The following is a 17,166-nucleotide window of genomic DNA, read 5'->3' as shown; positions in this document are numbered from 1 at the left end:
TTTTTACGTGAGAGTGTTATCACTTCCCTTCTCTCAGCCTTCACTGGCTTAGTCGCCTGAAAACATAAAATGTCTGGGAAACAAATGGTTTCTGAGTTCTGAATATGTACCTACCCGCAGTCCTAATATAAAATGACCTTAGCTGAGGTTTAGTGTAATGCAAAATACAATCACAGGGAATAGATGATGTTCCATGCTGAGTGATGCCTAGTATGTATGTATCATTTTCCTTCTGTTCTGAAAAGTAAGTTTATAAATGCCGTAAACACTTTATTAAAATAAAAATAGAAAAGCTGCAGTATCGCTTTGTCTTTGAGTTGAGATTGTTTACTCCTCTTGTATTCAGTCATGAAGGATCCCAGTGCAGACACAGTCTGGTGACATGTGGCAAGATCTTGGCAAGGCAAAGATCTAGTTTGGGATCTTCAGGGACTGAAAAAAAAAATCTGGAAAAAAAGAGGTTCCTAGTGGCTGATACAAATGTTACTGCTGTGTCTTGCTGTCCTTCAAAGCAGAGCATATGGTTCATGCTTAATGCAATGGGGAGGCATCAGTTGAATTTAAACCATATCTTAAATGTTTCTCTGTGTTTGTGGTTTTGGTGGGGTTTTTTAATCAGAACATGGCCTTAATGAACAGCGAGCTGAAAAGCTGTGAAGGTGCTTCAAGGTTGTGTTCTGAGGGCTGACGAAATGCCAAGCTCCCATCTGAGAGAGTACAGAGATGTGATTTAGCATCATAATTATAGGTGCAGTGTTCCTGACTGTACCAACCTCTGGAGAAAGTTACAGCTAAAGTTCTGGTCTCATGACCACTTGATACCCAAAAGCACTGTTTGCAAGAGCTCCTAGACCTGTTTTCTGGAATTAAATCCTATTTCGGTAATTCTCTTGATCTTTAAGGAATTTATTTCTTCCCATTTACATTTTTCCTTTCTCACTAATTTTCCTAGACTGCTGTGCATATCTGAATATTTAAATTGATTATACCATCACACCTTGTGCCATCTTAGATGTGATAATATTTCATCACTAGAACAGGGCGGATGCTAGAGGCAGCTACTGAGGGTTATGTTGGTGCTAGCCCGCAGTAGCTGTGCAGGTGATCTGATGTAGAAGGGCAGAGGGACCAGTCCTTTGCCTTTGTCAAGGGCTCCCACCCACTTAATGCTAACTCCAGGTAGCTGGAAGGTATTCAATATGTAGCATTATCTACTTTCTGAAGTGTGCAGAATTGAAAGGTGCCAATGCCAATGTGAATGATGATATTTTAGATACCTGCTAGTTTGCCATTTCAGGTTCGTCCTGTACAAAAGAGAAATAGTCCTTAGGATTTTATTTTAGATTCAAATGAACGTACCTAAAATGTGCACGTCCTATGCTATTTTGTTTTTTTAAATGTTAGGACCTATACATCTTTGTTATTCAGTTTACAAAGAGTTTGACTGAGTGGTGTTCTAAAGTTGTAAGAAGAATACTCCAGAAGCATTGGCGACGTGACCTGACTTGTGTGTTGATGAAAGTTGTTTTACTTGTCAGTAACACTCCCAATGGGAACGCAAACTGTGAGACACTATTGCAATGATCTGAATAATGTAGTGTGTTACTGTACCCTACTGGGTCACAGCCCAAAACAGTGGGTTGTCTTGTTTTGTGTTTTCAAGCACTGACATGCCTGTTGAGTGTTTATGCAAGCTCAGATTTTTATTTTTAAACTAAGACACGGAAAATAAACCAAAAGATTACTTACGTAACACACTAGTATGGGGTGTTTCTTTTTCAGTAATTCCACAGTCTATTTTAGTTAGATGGTAACAGTTTAAAATTATCCTTGGTGTACGTTTAAATGTTCATGCTAAAAACCCAAGGACTTATGAAGGCTAAGCAGTTGAAAATGGTAGGCTCCAAGAGGCATAATTTTAAATAGTAAATGGGCAATTTTTTCTGTACTTTGCTTCCAAAGTACTAGGAAAAGTACTTCTGAATGAAGCATCTGTCTGCAACTCAAATGCTGAGCAAGGACCTTTGTTTAATCTCAATTTTCTACAAATTGTAATTGGAAAATTTTGTTTTATTTTGCACCACTTTGCAAGGAACTCGAAGGATAATCTAATGCTGCAGTTTGTGGCACCCTTCTCCCCTTCCAATTTATGTCAGTGCCCTTGAGCAACAAACACCAAAAGACAATCACTTGGATTTATTCCACAGTCTAAGTGCGGATTGCTGGGATAGCTCCTCCTAATAAGCCATGATGATGTCTGTGTATTGGGAAGAGCTATCATTATGAAACCCCTATTATTGGTTTGTCTCTCCACTGACCTAAAAATACTTCCTTTTGGCATAGGTCTGCAATTCTAGCTGCACACAAAAAGATGAGGCATATGTAAAGAAAAACTTGAGTTAGGTTACCTAAATGGACTCGAAAGTGAGTTATTTCAAAAATAGTTGAAGCATAAGGGCTTTAGGCTAACAATTTCCGATGTTGCTCACAGCTGTTCTGCCCTGGCTTGCTGCATCAAACTGGTATCACACTGCCTTTCAGAGGGCTGTCAGGCTGATCACAGGGCTAACCGCAAAGCTCCAAGCTCCTGTTGCTTGGTTTTACTCTTCTATTTCCCACCTTATAGTTGGGGGGAAAAAAATAAAAAACCAAGAAGGGGGGAAACGGAAGAAGCTCATTCAATGCAAACACCCTTTATACATTAGGCTATTATAATCAGGTGTGATTTTGTTTTTTTAATGTTGAAACAGTATGCAACAAAACATGAGTGCTCCACAGTTAGGTTTTTTTGGCATACATTTCAGCTGATGCATGTCAACAGTCTGAATATTAAGAGGTAGGGCCTCAGAATTCTTGAAATATATGCAAGTAAATATTTTGAAAAATACTTCTTGTCAGCTCAGTCTGAGGAAAGTAGATATACAGTGTGTGTCAAAAACTCAATTTTTTTTTAATTGAATGGCTGCAGAGTGAAGAAAAATCATGCATCTATTTAATTATAATCTTTTATGCATCATATTTTAGGAAGATACATGAGTAAAATATGCGGTGACCGAGAGAAAGTCCCTCTAATTAGTGGCATTCAAAGTTATGTGTACAGCTCAGATGAAAGTGTGGACTTAGGTTGCATGGGAGGCAGCACGGAGACAAAGTACCTGACAGTACATGCCAGTTGGGACAAGGAGTTTCTGGGACAGTTCCTCTTCTTACAGTCACTCTTCCCTGTCTCTGTTCACAACTCCTCCAGAGCCTTGTCCTCAAGCTGCGGTGGTCTGCCAAGGAGAGGTTGTTCCTCTCCTGGTCTTTTACTTTTCTTCAGTTCCTGTCAGCCATTTAACTTCACTGCTTTTTTTATCTTCAGGGAGACAGAAAATCTTTCATATCAGTGCAGTAGCTGCCAACTTGAGATCAAGCTAATTCTAGCTGTAGTTATTTTTAACAGTACAACATAACAATCCATTATGCTCCGAATAGGTGGGGTTACTGAAAGCTTTATTTCACGCTCTTGTGTACAGGCAAACTGACGGGAAGCAGATGTTCCCTTAGTGTACTCTGAAGTTAGGCCAGACACAGTAAGCGAAACTTCCTTACAGGTACTTGGGTCTGAGTTAACAAGAAAAGCAAATGCAGAAATAAAGGAATTGTCTGATGTTATTTATTTATTTTTGGCTTTGGGGTTTTTTTAATTGGAGTAATTTCTGTTCCCTTCAGCAAGGCATCCTGTCAAAACTAGTTGAGTTCTTTAGAAGTTGGTTTCCATTTCCACAATATAAGAAAAATGATGACATACTTCACCGACTGGTAAGTGATCACTTCTTTGGTTTTTTTTCCATTTCCTTTCCAAATCCACAAGTCTTCCTCTCCTCTGTACCTCATCCTCTGAGCACCCTATTTGATCTGTACTGTTGGTTTTGGCTCTGAGAGTTTTACTTCTCCAGATAATATTGATTCTGCTTTTCAGAGTTGCTATGCTAGGCAAACTGGGCACGCAAGAACAGGAAAAATATCAGTAGCCAGCTTGTAGATGTTAAAAATGTGAAAGGGAAATTAAAATGTGTGAAAAATTAAATCCTTGAAAGCTGAAAGGCGTTAATCTACAGTGTAGCGATGCAATTTGGTGGAAGGCAGTGTGGAGATGCTGACTCAAGAAAGTCCATATGTTGCAGCCTAGCACCTTGCAGACTCAGCTCAAGACAGAAGGCTCTAGAGCTTCATCTGAGTATTGCTTGGCCCTCTGTTTCAGCTTATTAGGCCAGACACAGCACCACCGCAGTGCACCTGTACTACCCCTGGACCCATCCTTGCCTATTTGTTTCTTCACTGCTCTCCACAGTGCTTCTGCATTTGGGAAAAGTGAAGCAGGTTAAGGCACATCCGTTACAATACTTCAGAACAGTGTTACGTGTTAAGCCAGACACCTGTGTAGCAGTCTGGCTGTAGGGAGAGGCAAGAACAGTTCTCTGTACTACCCATATGCTCTCATCTCAGCAGTTCAGAAGCAGGTTGGGTGTCCATCTGCCTCACCAGAAGTTGTATTCTCCTACTTCTGGAGCCTGCAGGAACTTGTAGGGTCCATCTTGAGATGGAGACACAACCAAAGAGTATGGAAAACATGTTTCTCGTGCTGCATGCTACAGTAGGGTACTGAGATGACACAGGATGCATCAGAGAAGGGCAGAGTTTCCTCTTGCACACAGTCCTGAAACAAATGTTTTCCATTAAAAGTAGAATGCAAGTTATCTTGCAAGTTATCCTGCAATCTTCCATACATCAATGTATGGAATTAAACTTTTGACTAGCCATCTTATGGTTTCGTAAATAATCTCATTCTGTCAATGACAGAACTAAACAGATTTTGTACTGTGAAATGTCATACTTCTGTTAACAGCTTCTATTAGAGGGTTTTATAGAAATATTCTCCTTTCCCTCCTGTAATCCACCTAGATGCAAAGATGCACATGTTCAATGTTTGTTGGGTTTTGTTTGATGGTCTTAACTTGAAGTGTTTTGTAATTATAGTATGGTGCAGTATGCAAATTAAAATTTCAGGGGGCTTCTCTGATGGATATATTTGTCTTCAAGAGCTGTGTATTTGTTTTGAAGAGCTATAGCTGTGGGGAAAAAAATAGCTTATTGTGACATCAAATCCATGAGTAAGTAACTCCCTGAAGTTTGTCTGGAGTTTAGCAAGCGTGAGGTCTTTGGAGTCCCATGCTATTGCATGTTTGGATCGAGTTCCCTTGGGAAAGGCACAGAATCCTGCATGACTGGACTTCACTGCCTTCACTGAGGGCTTGATTCCAGTGCGTTGACCCCCTCCTGTTATTACGTGTCCACAGGTGACTTTTTGTTAACTAATTTGTAATACCTTTCTCTTTCTTTCCTCTTTCTTTTTGTTCGTTTGTTAGTGACATAAATTATGTCACGTCATTAAAAAAAAAAAAAAGTGCTTGCTGTTTTATTTATGATCTTCTAATAAATATAGTACCTCTCCGATTCTTACGCAAATACATTGGCATAATCTGTGGCATGTTTCCAGGTATTGTTACTATCTAGGTTAGATCACAGTGTCAGTGCGATGCATCCTGCAAGTCTGAACTGTTAGGTAGTATGTGAGGTTTTAAAGTTAAGAAAGTTTAACAAAAACAAAGTAGCTACTTGTGATATATCTGAAACATTCCTGTAGTCCTTGGGAACAGATTGTTGTCAGTAGAGTGTCTGGGTGTTTTCTTTGTTCTGCTAACTTAATTCTAAGAATTTGCATATTCTTTACTAATGCCTGGTTTTTCTCCTTCCCATTTGTGGTAAGGATGTTGGATTTCGATTTGACACACTCCGTACCATCCTGCAACAGGAAGTTCTGCTGCAGGAGGATGTGGAACTGATTGAGTTCCTTGACCCCAGTATCCTGTCTGCAGGGCAGTGTAAGCAACAGGAAAGTGGACAGCTTCCAACGCTACGCTCCCTAGCAACTCCTAATATTTGGTATTGTACAGAGAATATCTACCACCATATTCACTGAGAAACAAGCAAAAAATGTATTGTGTGTTCTTTATATAAAATGCAGCAATAAAGTAACTACTTTTTTTCTCAGGTCTTTGAGTCTTTGGTCCACTAGTCCCCAAATTTTTGTATAAGCATGTTTTTTCCTTCGGGTATTTTATTGAAAGAGTAAGTTTTAATCTGAGATGGCTACATGAACATGAATGGATACTCCCCAAACCCTAGTAAGTGCTTTAAGGAAGAACTAACATGGTTGATTAATTCATGAATTTCTAAAGCTATACAATGGTGGTTTTGATAAATGAGCCATGATTGTGTAAACTGAATTGGAAAGTGTTTTCTTTGCTCTGGTCTTCATAAAATATGTTTGGAGAGGGTGCAGTTAGTTTTCAGTTGTAGAATACCAGAAGAGCAGACTGAAGAATATTTAAATAAGATGCATTCAAGTCAGCAGAGGCTGGCGGAATTCACCCTAGAATACTGAAGGAGCTAGCTGCAGCAGTGTCTGAACAGCTACCACCTGTATTTGAAAAATAACAAGGATGGGGGGTGCTCTGATGAAGTGACTTTCTCAGAAATGGACAGGAATCAACAGATAGAAATGTAACACAGCACAGTGCTATGTTTTCATACATATCTTAGCAAAATAGGTAACATTATTATAAAGCCCCAGCAGGTTAAAAAAACCAACTGTTTAAGTTGTAATATGTCATTATTGATGGCTCTCTGGCAAACGAGAACTTTTGAACCAGCTTTTCCCAGTGGTTTGTCCTGGTCCTAGCACAATTCATTGTTTCTTGAACTGTTCAGATGATAAAGTACACTTACAAATTTGTGAATATTGCTCAGATTATGGATGACACCAAGTTTGTAAGTGTTTTGGCAGAATGAATTTCAAAAGTAGCTTGGAGAAGTATCTTGAAATCAGTAGCAAAGTCAGTAAAGACAAAAGTCTAATGTGTGTAGCATTGGGTGAGAAAAGTCAAATTAACAAACAAAATGGTGAATAATTGGGTAGTCAGTACTACTTCAGAGAAGGATCAGCACATCGTTGCAGAGCATAAATTGAATGCGGCAGCAAATTATTTTAAAAATGGCAAATCTCATCCTGGTGTCCTTGTTATATGCAGGACATGGGGTTTACTTTTCTCTCTTTTTCCCTAAGCCTTCTGTTAGACTACAGCATCTGGTTTTGGATACCACACTTGGAGAAACATAGGTAATGCAGAGACAGTCCAGAGCAGAACAAGAAGAATAGTGAGTTTAGAAAATGTAACCTTTTGGAAACATTAGAGTGCACTATGATTGTTTGGCCAAAATGGAGGAAGTTGAGGTGATATGGAACAGTGTTACAATGTGGAGAAGGTAGTTAATAAGAAGGTGGTGAGCAGTCGTCGCTTATTCTGTTCAGAAAAGGGAAGGATATGAGGAAAAATAATGCAATTACTTTGCCAATGATTCAGACTGGACTTGGGGGAAATCTTTTGAATTCTGAGGATACTTATGAGTTGGAATATCTACCTGGGTGGCTTATGGAGTCTCCATTTTCTTCTTCAGTCTGTCTGTGATGATGTGGATTAACCAGAAACTGAAAATGGACAAAATGAGCTCTTAAATCCCTTCCAGTCTTTCATTGTTGTGATTCATTTTGTGTGTGTGTGATTTTTTTTTTTTAATGTACCAAGGAGGTTACAGACTTTGTGTCTGCCTTTTTAAAAGGTAATTACATATCTTGAATATTTTAACCCTGGACCTTTACTGAAACCTATCAGTAGCCCTGAGGAGTTAACACTTGTAAAGCTTGTTGAAATATGACCACAAAACTGTCCAGAAAATAGAAACCCAGAGATCATGTCTTATTTTAGAAATGAGAAAATATACCTTATGAGTATTTCCAAAACTAAATACAGGATGTGCAGCTTTAAGGGGTAAAGAAAGTGAATATTTTTCATTCAAAATATTGTGAGAAGTTAAAGTTATGCACCTTGAAGCCCATCCATCTCTGTGAAGACTGTCATAATTTTACAAAACTGCAACTATAATACTAGATATGAAACCCGGTGTATTTTCTAATTGTTACTTATTTTTGTTGAATTTTTCTTGATAAAAATAACAGCTTTATGAAGTTTTTAAAATGTCCTTGAGAAATAGCTGAACTGAGATACTGTTCATTAAGGATTTTCAAAAGCTGCCAAATTATTTAAAATGATTATTCAAGCAATCCTTATAAAAATGTGCTAAAAACTAGTCGTGTGTTGGTGTCCAAGTTAAATGAGTCAGAATCTGGAAAAAATAAAGCTGGCGTTACTTGAGGGTTTTGTTACCAAAAGAAACATGCCCTTCCCTACTGTACTCTTGAACCTGGAAGTACGGATCTTCCCGTTCCTACCCACCCTGGCTTATAATGCTGAGTAGTCAGTTTTTTTTCTTTTTCTGTTTTCTTTTCTTTCTGTTTTGTTTTTGTATTTTTTTAAAGGCGTACGTGTAGGAGAAACTGATCTTTCAAAGTGGTACATTATTCTTTTGCTTGTGCCATAAAAACGCCAGAAAAATGTTTCCTTAGAGTATACTGACCAGGTAATACCATGTACATATACATCTAAATCTCCCACTAGGAGCAGTTTTCGGTGTTCACAGCTCCCTTCAGGACCCACATAAAAGCTCTGTAATAAGATGGCGTAATCTTAAATGTAACCAAAAGCTTCATGATTTTCCCACTTGTTTGACCTCAGGAATCTGTGGTTGATGATAATTTCTCTGTTTGCAGGGATGTCTCGCTGTTTCTTGCCTTTGTAAGTGCACTGCTTATGCTTCCTTCGTGGTGGAAGGAATCATCGTGGCTGCTGTGGGGACTAGTTCTGCTTGTCTATGCAGTCTTTCGAGTGTGGGGCACATGGAGGACAGCCAAGCTGCAAATGTCCCTGCGAAAATACTGTATCCAGCTGGAAGAAACAGTGGCGAATAGCCGAGCTTTCACTAATCTCGTGAGGAAAGCCCTACGACTCATTCAAGAGACTGAAGTAATTTCAAGAGGATTTACCCTGTGAGTCTATATTTCGCTTTATTTAATACACAGATCCATTCAAGCCAGATGTCTTCTAAAAGTGTCTTGTTACACTGTCTCCCATAACAAGTGAAATTACTGGAAAACATAATACCTAAAGCTTTTAATTTACATAAAACAGTATAATTACCATTCATACTCAAAGTATGAATTCTAACAACTCAGTGCTAAAACCCTGCGTCCTGAAGGAGAATTAAGTCTTGCAAAACTTGTATGCCTTTGCAATCTCCTGCTTTGCTAGCAATGAAGTACAGGAGAAATAGATTTTGAACCAATTTAGTTAATTATTTTGGGAAGTCATTTAGAGGGTTGTTTGTCTGAAGGGTTTTTGTATCCTGTATTACCAAATCTATGTAAACAAACTGACCTGCAAGTAATAATTCATATTTTAGAAAATGAGATTACATTAAAACCACTCTATTTTTATTTAACAAATAACGGTCTGAAGTAATGAGAACACAGCAATTGGCAAAACCCATCAAAGGTACACCTCAAATAAAGTGTACATGACTTTTTTCTTGTATACAATTGTTTAGGAGTTTAGATTCTTAGATTATTTACGGCTGAATTTGCCTCTCATCTGCTTAAGTGATGTGAAAGTGTTCCTGGTTATTTAGCTCTTGTAGCTATTTGGTAATTTTTGCTTATTTGCTATGTGAAAGGACATCAGAACATGTTCAGTATATGCAATGATCCCAAAACCAACAGGCCCACTTCTGTGCACTCTCATTGCCATGTATGCTTTTCCCTTATAACAACCTATGGTTACATATGTACCTGTGCCAGTTAGGCTTAAGGTTAAAGGAGGTGGGATTCACCAACAGCTAAAATCCAGTTGACTTCTTTTTAAAAACAACCAAAACTTCCCTTGTGTGCACAAAGAAATTGTTTGCTCATGCCAGGCCAGCTATTCTGTGCTCAGGCACATGTTTTTACATGCAAGCTTGAAACCGTAGACTTAACATTTTGAATTAATTTTCTAGCTAGAGATACCTTCAGTTAGCTTCAGTGAAGAAATGTTTCATTCTCCCTTTGGAATGCACAAGCATGTCTTCAGTCTGCCTAGCTATGTGTTTTGTTTTGGTTTTTTGCTGAAGAAGCATATAGTTAAGCAATAGGCAGTCTTATCTTTGCAAACGGGTTCTTAAAAGAAATTATTGTTAGGGCTTGTCCAAATTACAGATGAGAAAAACATTTGGATTTTTTCCTAAGTTTAAGCAAACGAACTTGTGGTCAATGTCTAAATTGCTGGTGCCTTGTTCTTTTACTACATATCTTAGATAACAGATTAACAAAAACCAGACTGGTCTTTAAGCTGATGCTTGATCTAAAAACCTCTTTACTTAAAACTTTGGCAAGCTTTTCAAAAGACTTTGGAGTATGGATGGAGTGGGAGAAGTCTGACTGTGCCAGCATCCTCATTGGAACAACTGTCCAGTATGAAGAAGTCAGTGCTGTACAGGTTTTTGTTTAGTTTAGCCTGGAGGAAGTTCTAACTCCAAAGTGTCCTTTTCAGCATCCACGTATGCAAGAGGTGCTGCTGCACAGGGCACAATAAAATTCTTTGGTTGAGATAGTGCTTCATGTATGATCCAAAAAACTAGCTACCCCTTTTTTCTTGCAGAATTTTGCTGCAATAAACGTTAGCAGAACGAAGTTTACTGTGTTCTGTAGTAACCTTGTCAAAGTCTTAATGCTTGTTCGGAAAGAGTACCATGGCAATAGAAATGGTTGCGACGGAAAAGTTAATTAGTATCTTCTTGTGTCATTTTACATCCTTGAAGGAATGGGATTTCAACCAGGTAGCACAGCACCCTGTTCAGTGATACGTATGCTGTTGTTTTAATATACTGCTAGCTCAGCATAGGACTGAGCATTAACCATGTCGTGAATGGAAAGATACTGAAGCTGATGTTTAAACAGTACTGACTTCAGATTTTGGCTAGCTGCACTTAGCTGAACTGTAATATGGCAAGTCCAGGTCTGCAGCTTTGGGCTGAAGTTCCTTGCATTCCAACACTTTTTTCTCCCCGTTGCACCGTTGCTACGTTCTCATAGGCTAATTTACATGTGCTTTGAAATATCTATGGCCTTGCTTTATTCTACCCCATTTGCCCCTTCTTAATTCATATTTGACTATCTCTGTAAATGTTAAATTATTATTGATGAGGTTTTGATTGGTTATCCACTGTTCCACCTATTTACTACTGTGTGGTAGTGACTGCTATATGCTTAACTAATTCAAGCATTGTTTTGCCTTCATTCCCCTCCCACCCAAAAAAACCCACAGCAGCCATGCTGGAAAAGGAACTAAGAACCCTGTCAGGCCTCTCTTATATTAGCTTCCCTCAAAGGCAGCTGGATATTCTGATTTCAGAATGGCCTTCAGAAGTGTTTAACGCTGCTGTTGGCATTTCAGGTACATCTGTGTAGTACAACCTCTGCAATGCAGAGATGGCCAAGACCTCACCAGGGTAGTTTGGATTACAGAAGTTGTGTAGCCATGGTAGGGCAGTGCTATACTCGGTCAGAATGGCAGTATTTCTGTCTAATTGCTTAATATGCAATTAGACAAATGAAGCTTGATTATGGGTTGCAGCCTGGAATTTCTGCTGGGTAATGAAAGTATGTCCATTGTCTTGCACATTATAAGATGGAAACTGTATGAATACATAATAAAAGGCTGCAGCAATAAGCAGCAAGTAGTTATTTCCTTGTCTGTCAGTGAAATAATCAACTTTTCTCCAAAATGCTCCCTTTCTACTATTTTTTAAGTTAGAATCAAGCTCTATGAGCACATATTGGTGTATAAAGCATGTTTATAGATCTGCTTTCATGTTGGGGTGCAGTAATATGTTTTTATTAATGTGTCTGGTAGAAGTTTGTTAAAAGCTAAGGGTCTGTTTAAAATTTGGCTTGTGAGATTAATGGAGAAATAAGTCACTGTTCTTTACAAGTAAAATGGGTTTGGAGCAGTAGGAAAGAGGAAATTCACCCTTAACCTTTTTTTCTTCTTGCTACTTGTGGCTGGTACACAGAGGTGATAACATTTTGTGAGCCCAATTAAAATATATAGAAGATAAATGGAACATTAGGAAGTCAGGGATATGCCATGTCTGGCACAGAGACATTTGTAGCAAGCTATACTAATTTAAGATTACTGGAACAAAGAATAATTATTTTGTAAAAAACAATGAAATAAGCCTTTCCAGAAGGAAAGCAAATTGTTTTGCTGAGTACATGCTGTGCATGAGTTGTGCTCTATTGGTTCTCTATAGGAACTGGAAGTGCTTACATTGCTGTAGCAGAACATAGATATCTCTCTCTTTTTCACAGTAGAAGAATTTTGCTCCTTTTCTTTGAGCCTGCTTCTGACAATTCACCCAGGACTTGAGTCTAGAAACTGATGTGAGAGTTTATCCCTAAACACTTCCAGTTGTTACCTTCAAAAGCTAGGGAAATTATAGAGATTGGCATGTACTACATTACATGCTGTGTTCCCTAGTGAAACATATAGCAAGATTAACATTTTAAATTTACATTAAGAAATTGAAATTAACATAGTTTGGTTTTATTTTATTCAGGTTTTAAAGTACTTTATGAGATGTTATATAAGTCATTTTAATATCACTCGCATAATTTAATACGGTACGCAGATATTTTAATATGATATTTTGGCTAGAGTATTCAATATACTGCAGTATTTGGCATGAATCTCCTTGTGTTAATCATGTTTAACAAACTGGTATGGGTCCAGCCTTGCTCAGTGGGTGGGCTGCATTGCTTTCCATATTAAACAGTGAAGGCCATAAGCTATTTCCCCTCCCAGTCAACGTGCAGCATGGTCCAGCTAAGCACATGCAGTAGGACTGATGTTTTTCCAGAAGGGTCAGGTCTGCTGGCTTAGTCAGCTCTTCAGTCATATGGGCTACACAAATAGTGACCAGTGCAGCAACCTACCTCAAGCTTGCCAGGTACCCTGTATGCCTTTTCCTTTTAAGTGACTGTGGACATAAAGTCACCTCCTGACCGTGCCCTGGGAAAGGTGAGAGCAGAAGCAGGCTTCCAGTCCCCAAACAATTCATCACAGTTCATTGTCCTGTTGTTCGCACTACGTCCATTCCTGAGCCAATTCTAGTAAAAACAGTCCCAGCAAGTAGAGTGCACCTAAGCTGTTTTCAGTGTCTCAGTCTCAGTATGGCATCAGATTATATATGAACAGCTCTAACTGGATATTAATCTTCTTTTCCTTTTCTACAGCTTAATGTTACACAGACACGTTTAACGTTCTCCCAGTTCACAATACAGTTTATTTCCAGATGAGCCAATTTCTTACAATTCTAAAGCCATTCTGAAGTGTATTCTAATAGACAAATGGCACGTTTTCTTTTAAATGGTATGTTCACCTGAATATGTGGACACCAAAATATTTTTTCACATATACTGGTATAGTTGTATGCATTTCGTGTGTTTACCTGTCAGACTCCCATAAACACAGCTGTCATTCCTTGCATGATGGTAAAATCTGTGTCACCACTCAAATAATATTTCTGTTGATGTAGAGAAGAATCTGCATGGAGAAGGTTGAATATAGTGTTTTGCATGACAAACAATATGTAGTAACACATCTGCAAAAATTATTTAAATAACAAATTTGCATATAAATAGGTATATGTTAAATATCTGTGTGTTAAAACTTCCAAAGCTTACAGTGGGCTTGTGATAGTTTTGTATCAGAGATAATGTTATGGCCTTCTACCCTTAGTGTATCATTTCAGAAAACTTTGGCAAAAACAGATATCCTCAGGAGTTTTGCCATGCATGGCTCAGATGAGAATAGGATCAGGCTGTCTACTGAGGAATCCTGGCTGATTATCTGAAATTTTATTTAAATGTATCATTTATATGATGCTTTTTTTTTTGCTCTGATAGTTACTGAGTGGTTTGAAAAAGTTTTCTGAGTACTGGAATAAGAAAACTAATGTACTGTCTTCTTAAAAATACTTTAGGACATCTGTACAGTTGTATCACATTTTACTTTTCAAGTTTGCTTGACAGGGTCAGTGCCGCTTGCCCATTTAATAAAGCTGGACAGCATCCTAGTCAGCATCTTATTGGTCTCCGGAAAGCCGTTTATCGATCTGTCAGAGCCAACTTTCGAGCTTCAAGACTGGCTACTCTATACATGCTGAAAAAATATCCTTTGTGTAAAAACCCATGAGTTCAGATATTCGATGTTATTGTGACTGTAACTGTGCCAATGTTTAGAATTAGTATGTCTAGAAACATAAAATGTCTAATTACTTACCTAAACAAGATTAAAAAAAGGTAGTGTAGTAAATTGGTGCTTATGCTTGGTTTGGAATATTCTTAAAATGTTTGTCTTTTTGTGTACTGTGCAGTGTGAGATAAGATTCTGTGCACTGAAAACATTGTCCCAGTTACTGACACCCATGCTTTTGGTGTAAGTGCTGATAATGTGTTTCAGAATCCTTCAGGATTTTGTTTTATAACTCCTCTTAGCCATCTGTTTCCCTTGCACCAAAATACCCTCTTCTCTGAACAGTATGGCCTTTCACTTGACATCCCCGTGTTCAAAGGTAAGTTGATTTCCTGTTTCAGACAAGCTGGGTGAAACTCTGATTACATTAATTAGTCAAAAGGCACACTTAAGAGCAAGGAGTTTCTACTCTGAATCAAAGCAGTACACTTTGTTCAGATCCCATTTTGTGAAGTGTCATCTGTATTTCTTTGGTCAGTTGTATACTTTCTTTAATGGCATTAGCGTTTCAAGGGTTTTTTCTATGTTTATTTTACTTACTGTTCAATATAGGAAATAACAATGTCTTCACCCTGTATTATAGCAAAAAATAAAACAGGTATGTTCCTGATCTGAAAAAACACATGCATGGAAACAAAAGCTGGTGGTAATGTGAGTGTTGACAATCTGACATGACACATTATTTGTTTTGTCTTCCTGGAACATAATATTTGACTAATATAGCTTGCCTGGCAAATGGATGGAGATATTGAGTGATGACACACGCACACAGAGGCACACTCAGAGCTACAAGTGTGTGCATTCACCTTGAAGGAAATTATTTAATTGCAAAATAACAACTTGTGTTGGGATAGGCATCCTTTTTCTGGGCTCAAGCCTTCACTCTTAGCTCTGAGGAATAAGGTGGTTTTGCTATGTAAAGAAAGGAAAAAATACTCTGGTTCAGACACGTTGGTAGGAGCAACTGATACTGAGCTTGGAAATAATCAAGAATCACTTCTAAGAACATGGGAAGAGAGATCTGGAAATAGGATCAGCAAACGGGGCCTTCCCATATATCCTCCTGCATGAAGAATGTCAGTCCAGCAGTGGTTATGACAGGTGTGTAGATTGTTGCTGTGGGGAAGTCACAGGTTCAAAGAATATTGGTGTGTATTAGACTGTCCTCTAGTTTTGTAACTACTAAAATTAAGGAATGGCTTTTAAATTAAGGAATGGGAGAGAAGAAAGTTTTGTTTACTTTTGATAATTTGATATTTATATCTGTCTTGGAAAAGTTTTTTACGGTGCAAGTTCCATTACACCAAGTTATCGTGCAGATATCACAGTAGTAAGGGCCAGCAGAAATAAACGGTCAAAAATTTATTGAAGTTGCATGTATATAGGTGGGTTCTTGACAAGTGGAAAGAGAAGCATTATATTTGTGCAGAACGTTGTGGCAAAACCAGCGGTAGCATGTGAGCTGAGATGCAGGCCGGGCCAATTCTGCAGTGCATAAAAACTGCAAGTACAGAATTTAAATGTAAGGACGGTGAGTAAAGGATTCCTCCTCCCCATCAGGATAATTAAGAGCAACTTTAAGGTAGTTCCAAGTTGCCTTAGTTTGAATTTTTGCCTGCGTATCGTGGATGCCTGAAAATGTTGCATGTATTACATGGGTATTGATGGCAAGGAGCATCTTTCAAACAGATTCCAGTGCCTTGTGCAATTAAATAGTACTCTTATGCTGGAGGAGCCAAAGATTCCTTCATGTCAAAAGCATTCACAGCTGCCACTTGTGACAACTTTAATGCCCTTGTCCGTCATCAGATTGTTAGCATGAATCTGGCCTTCAGCACAGAGAAAGAGGAACTGGAGAGATTAAATGAAGGAGTGAGGTGATAAATTGAAGGAAAGGAATGTTGATAAATTAAAGGAAAGGAACTTCCCTCCGATGTCTGGAAATGAGATCCCAATTCTAACTTTTACAGTTCTTTTTCATAAGTTTTGCTTCGCACAAAAGCAGAAGATATTCCCAACTTTAACTCCTCTAGGTTATTTGAGTATGAATGAATGAATTGCTATTTGGAATTTGCTTTTTCTGAGGATTGTGAGAGACATTAATCCACTAGCACTATTAGTGATTTACACTGACAATAGCAAAACAAAATGCTTTTATGAGAGAAAAAGATGTTAGAGAAATATTGCAAATATTTAAATTTTTTATTAATATTACAAAACTGCATTAAAAAATGCAAACCTATTTTTCCTGGTTAGTCATAATACTGTTTAAATAAACATTTTTTTGTTTTACTGGATATTGCTTTGTATTTTTGTTGCAGAGCAGATTTATCTCTCTTTTTAGGCAAGTGAAAAACTGAATTATTTTTGCTTGGAACAATTTTCAGTAGGAATTTAATATGCAAAACACTTCCTAGTCTCAAAGGGAGCAGAAGTTGAATCTTCATAGCTAATACTCTAAAGATCAAATCTTAGTTCCATTTTAACTGATGGCTGCTCATTCTTTAGGGCGATTTTTCTCTTTAAAGAATAAGGAAGTAGTCATTTCTTACAAGTGTGAGCAAATACATAGGACGGGCACTGCTTTCAACCATGGAGTGTGCATTTCATGCAAACATTTATGTGCACATATAAATGGGAAATAATCTTCCATATTACAGTTTGGTTTCCTTGGTTTATGGTATTCAGTTGGTACTGCACCATGGGCATGATACTTGTCCTTCAGCAACAGTGGTGAGCCTTTGATTTCAGAGATCCTTTCTGTGTCATGTCCAGTGTCAAAATAAGGTCCTAATCTGTGACTGGGCCTTCTGAGTGG

General features: G+C 38.1%; 1 protein-coding gene across 8 annotated transcripts in view; it reads left to right on the top strand.

Moving 5' to 3' along the window:
* The window catches only part of VEZT (vezatin, adherens junctions transmembrane protein), a 59,443-nt gene that overhangs the window by 20,210 nt on the left and 22,067 nt on the right, over positions 1-17,166 (top strand). For 4 of the 8 annotated variants that reach the window (XM_075080592.1, XM_075080608.1, XM_075080618.1 and 1 more), the window contains 4 exons: positions 3,712-3,801; positions 5,810-5,985; positions 8,771-9,046; positions 14,114-14,263. In XM_075080592.1, coding sequence (XP_074936693.1) covers positions 3,712-3,801; positions 5,810-5,985; positions 8,771-9,046; positions 14,114-14,263 — 692 coding nt within the window. Of the gene's footprint in view, positions 1-3,502; positions 3,594-3,711; positions 3,802-5,809; positions 5,986-8,770; positions 9,047-14,113; positions 14,264-17,166 lie in introns of those variants that run through there. The other 4 variants (XM_075080600.1, XM_075080615.1, XM_075080621.1 and 1 more) reach the window with 2 other exon arrangements.

This window comes from Phalacrocorax aristotelis, chromosome 1 (assembly GCF_949628215.1).
Source record: "Phalacrocorax aristotelis chromosome 1, bGulAri2.1, whole genome shotgun sequence".
Classification (NCBI taxonomy): domain Eukaryota; kingdom Metazoa; phylum Chordata; class Aves; order Suliformes; family Phalacrocoracidae; genus Phalacrocorax; species Phalacrocorax aristotelis.
Note: the sequence above shows the minus strand (reverse complement) of the source record. Positions and strands in the feature narration are given on the sequence as shown.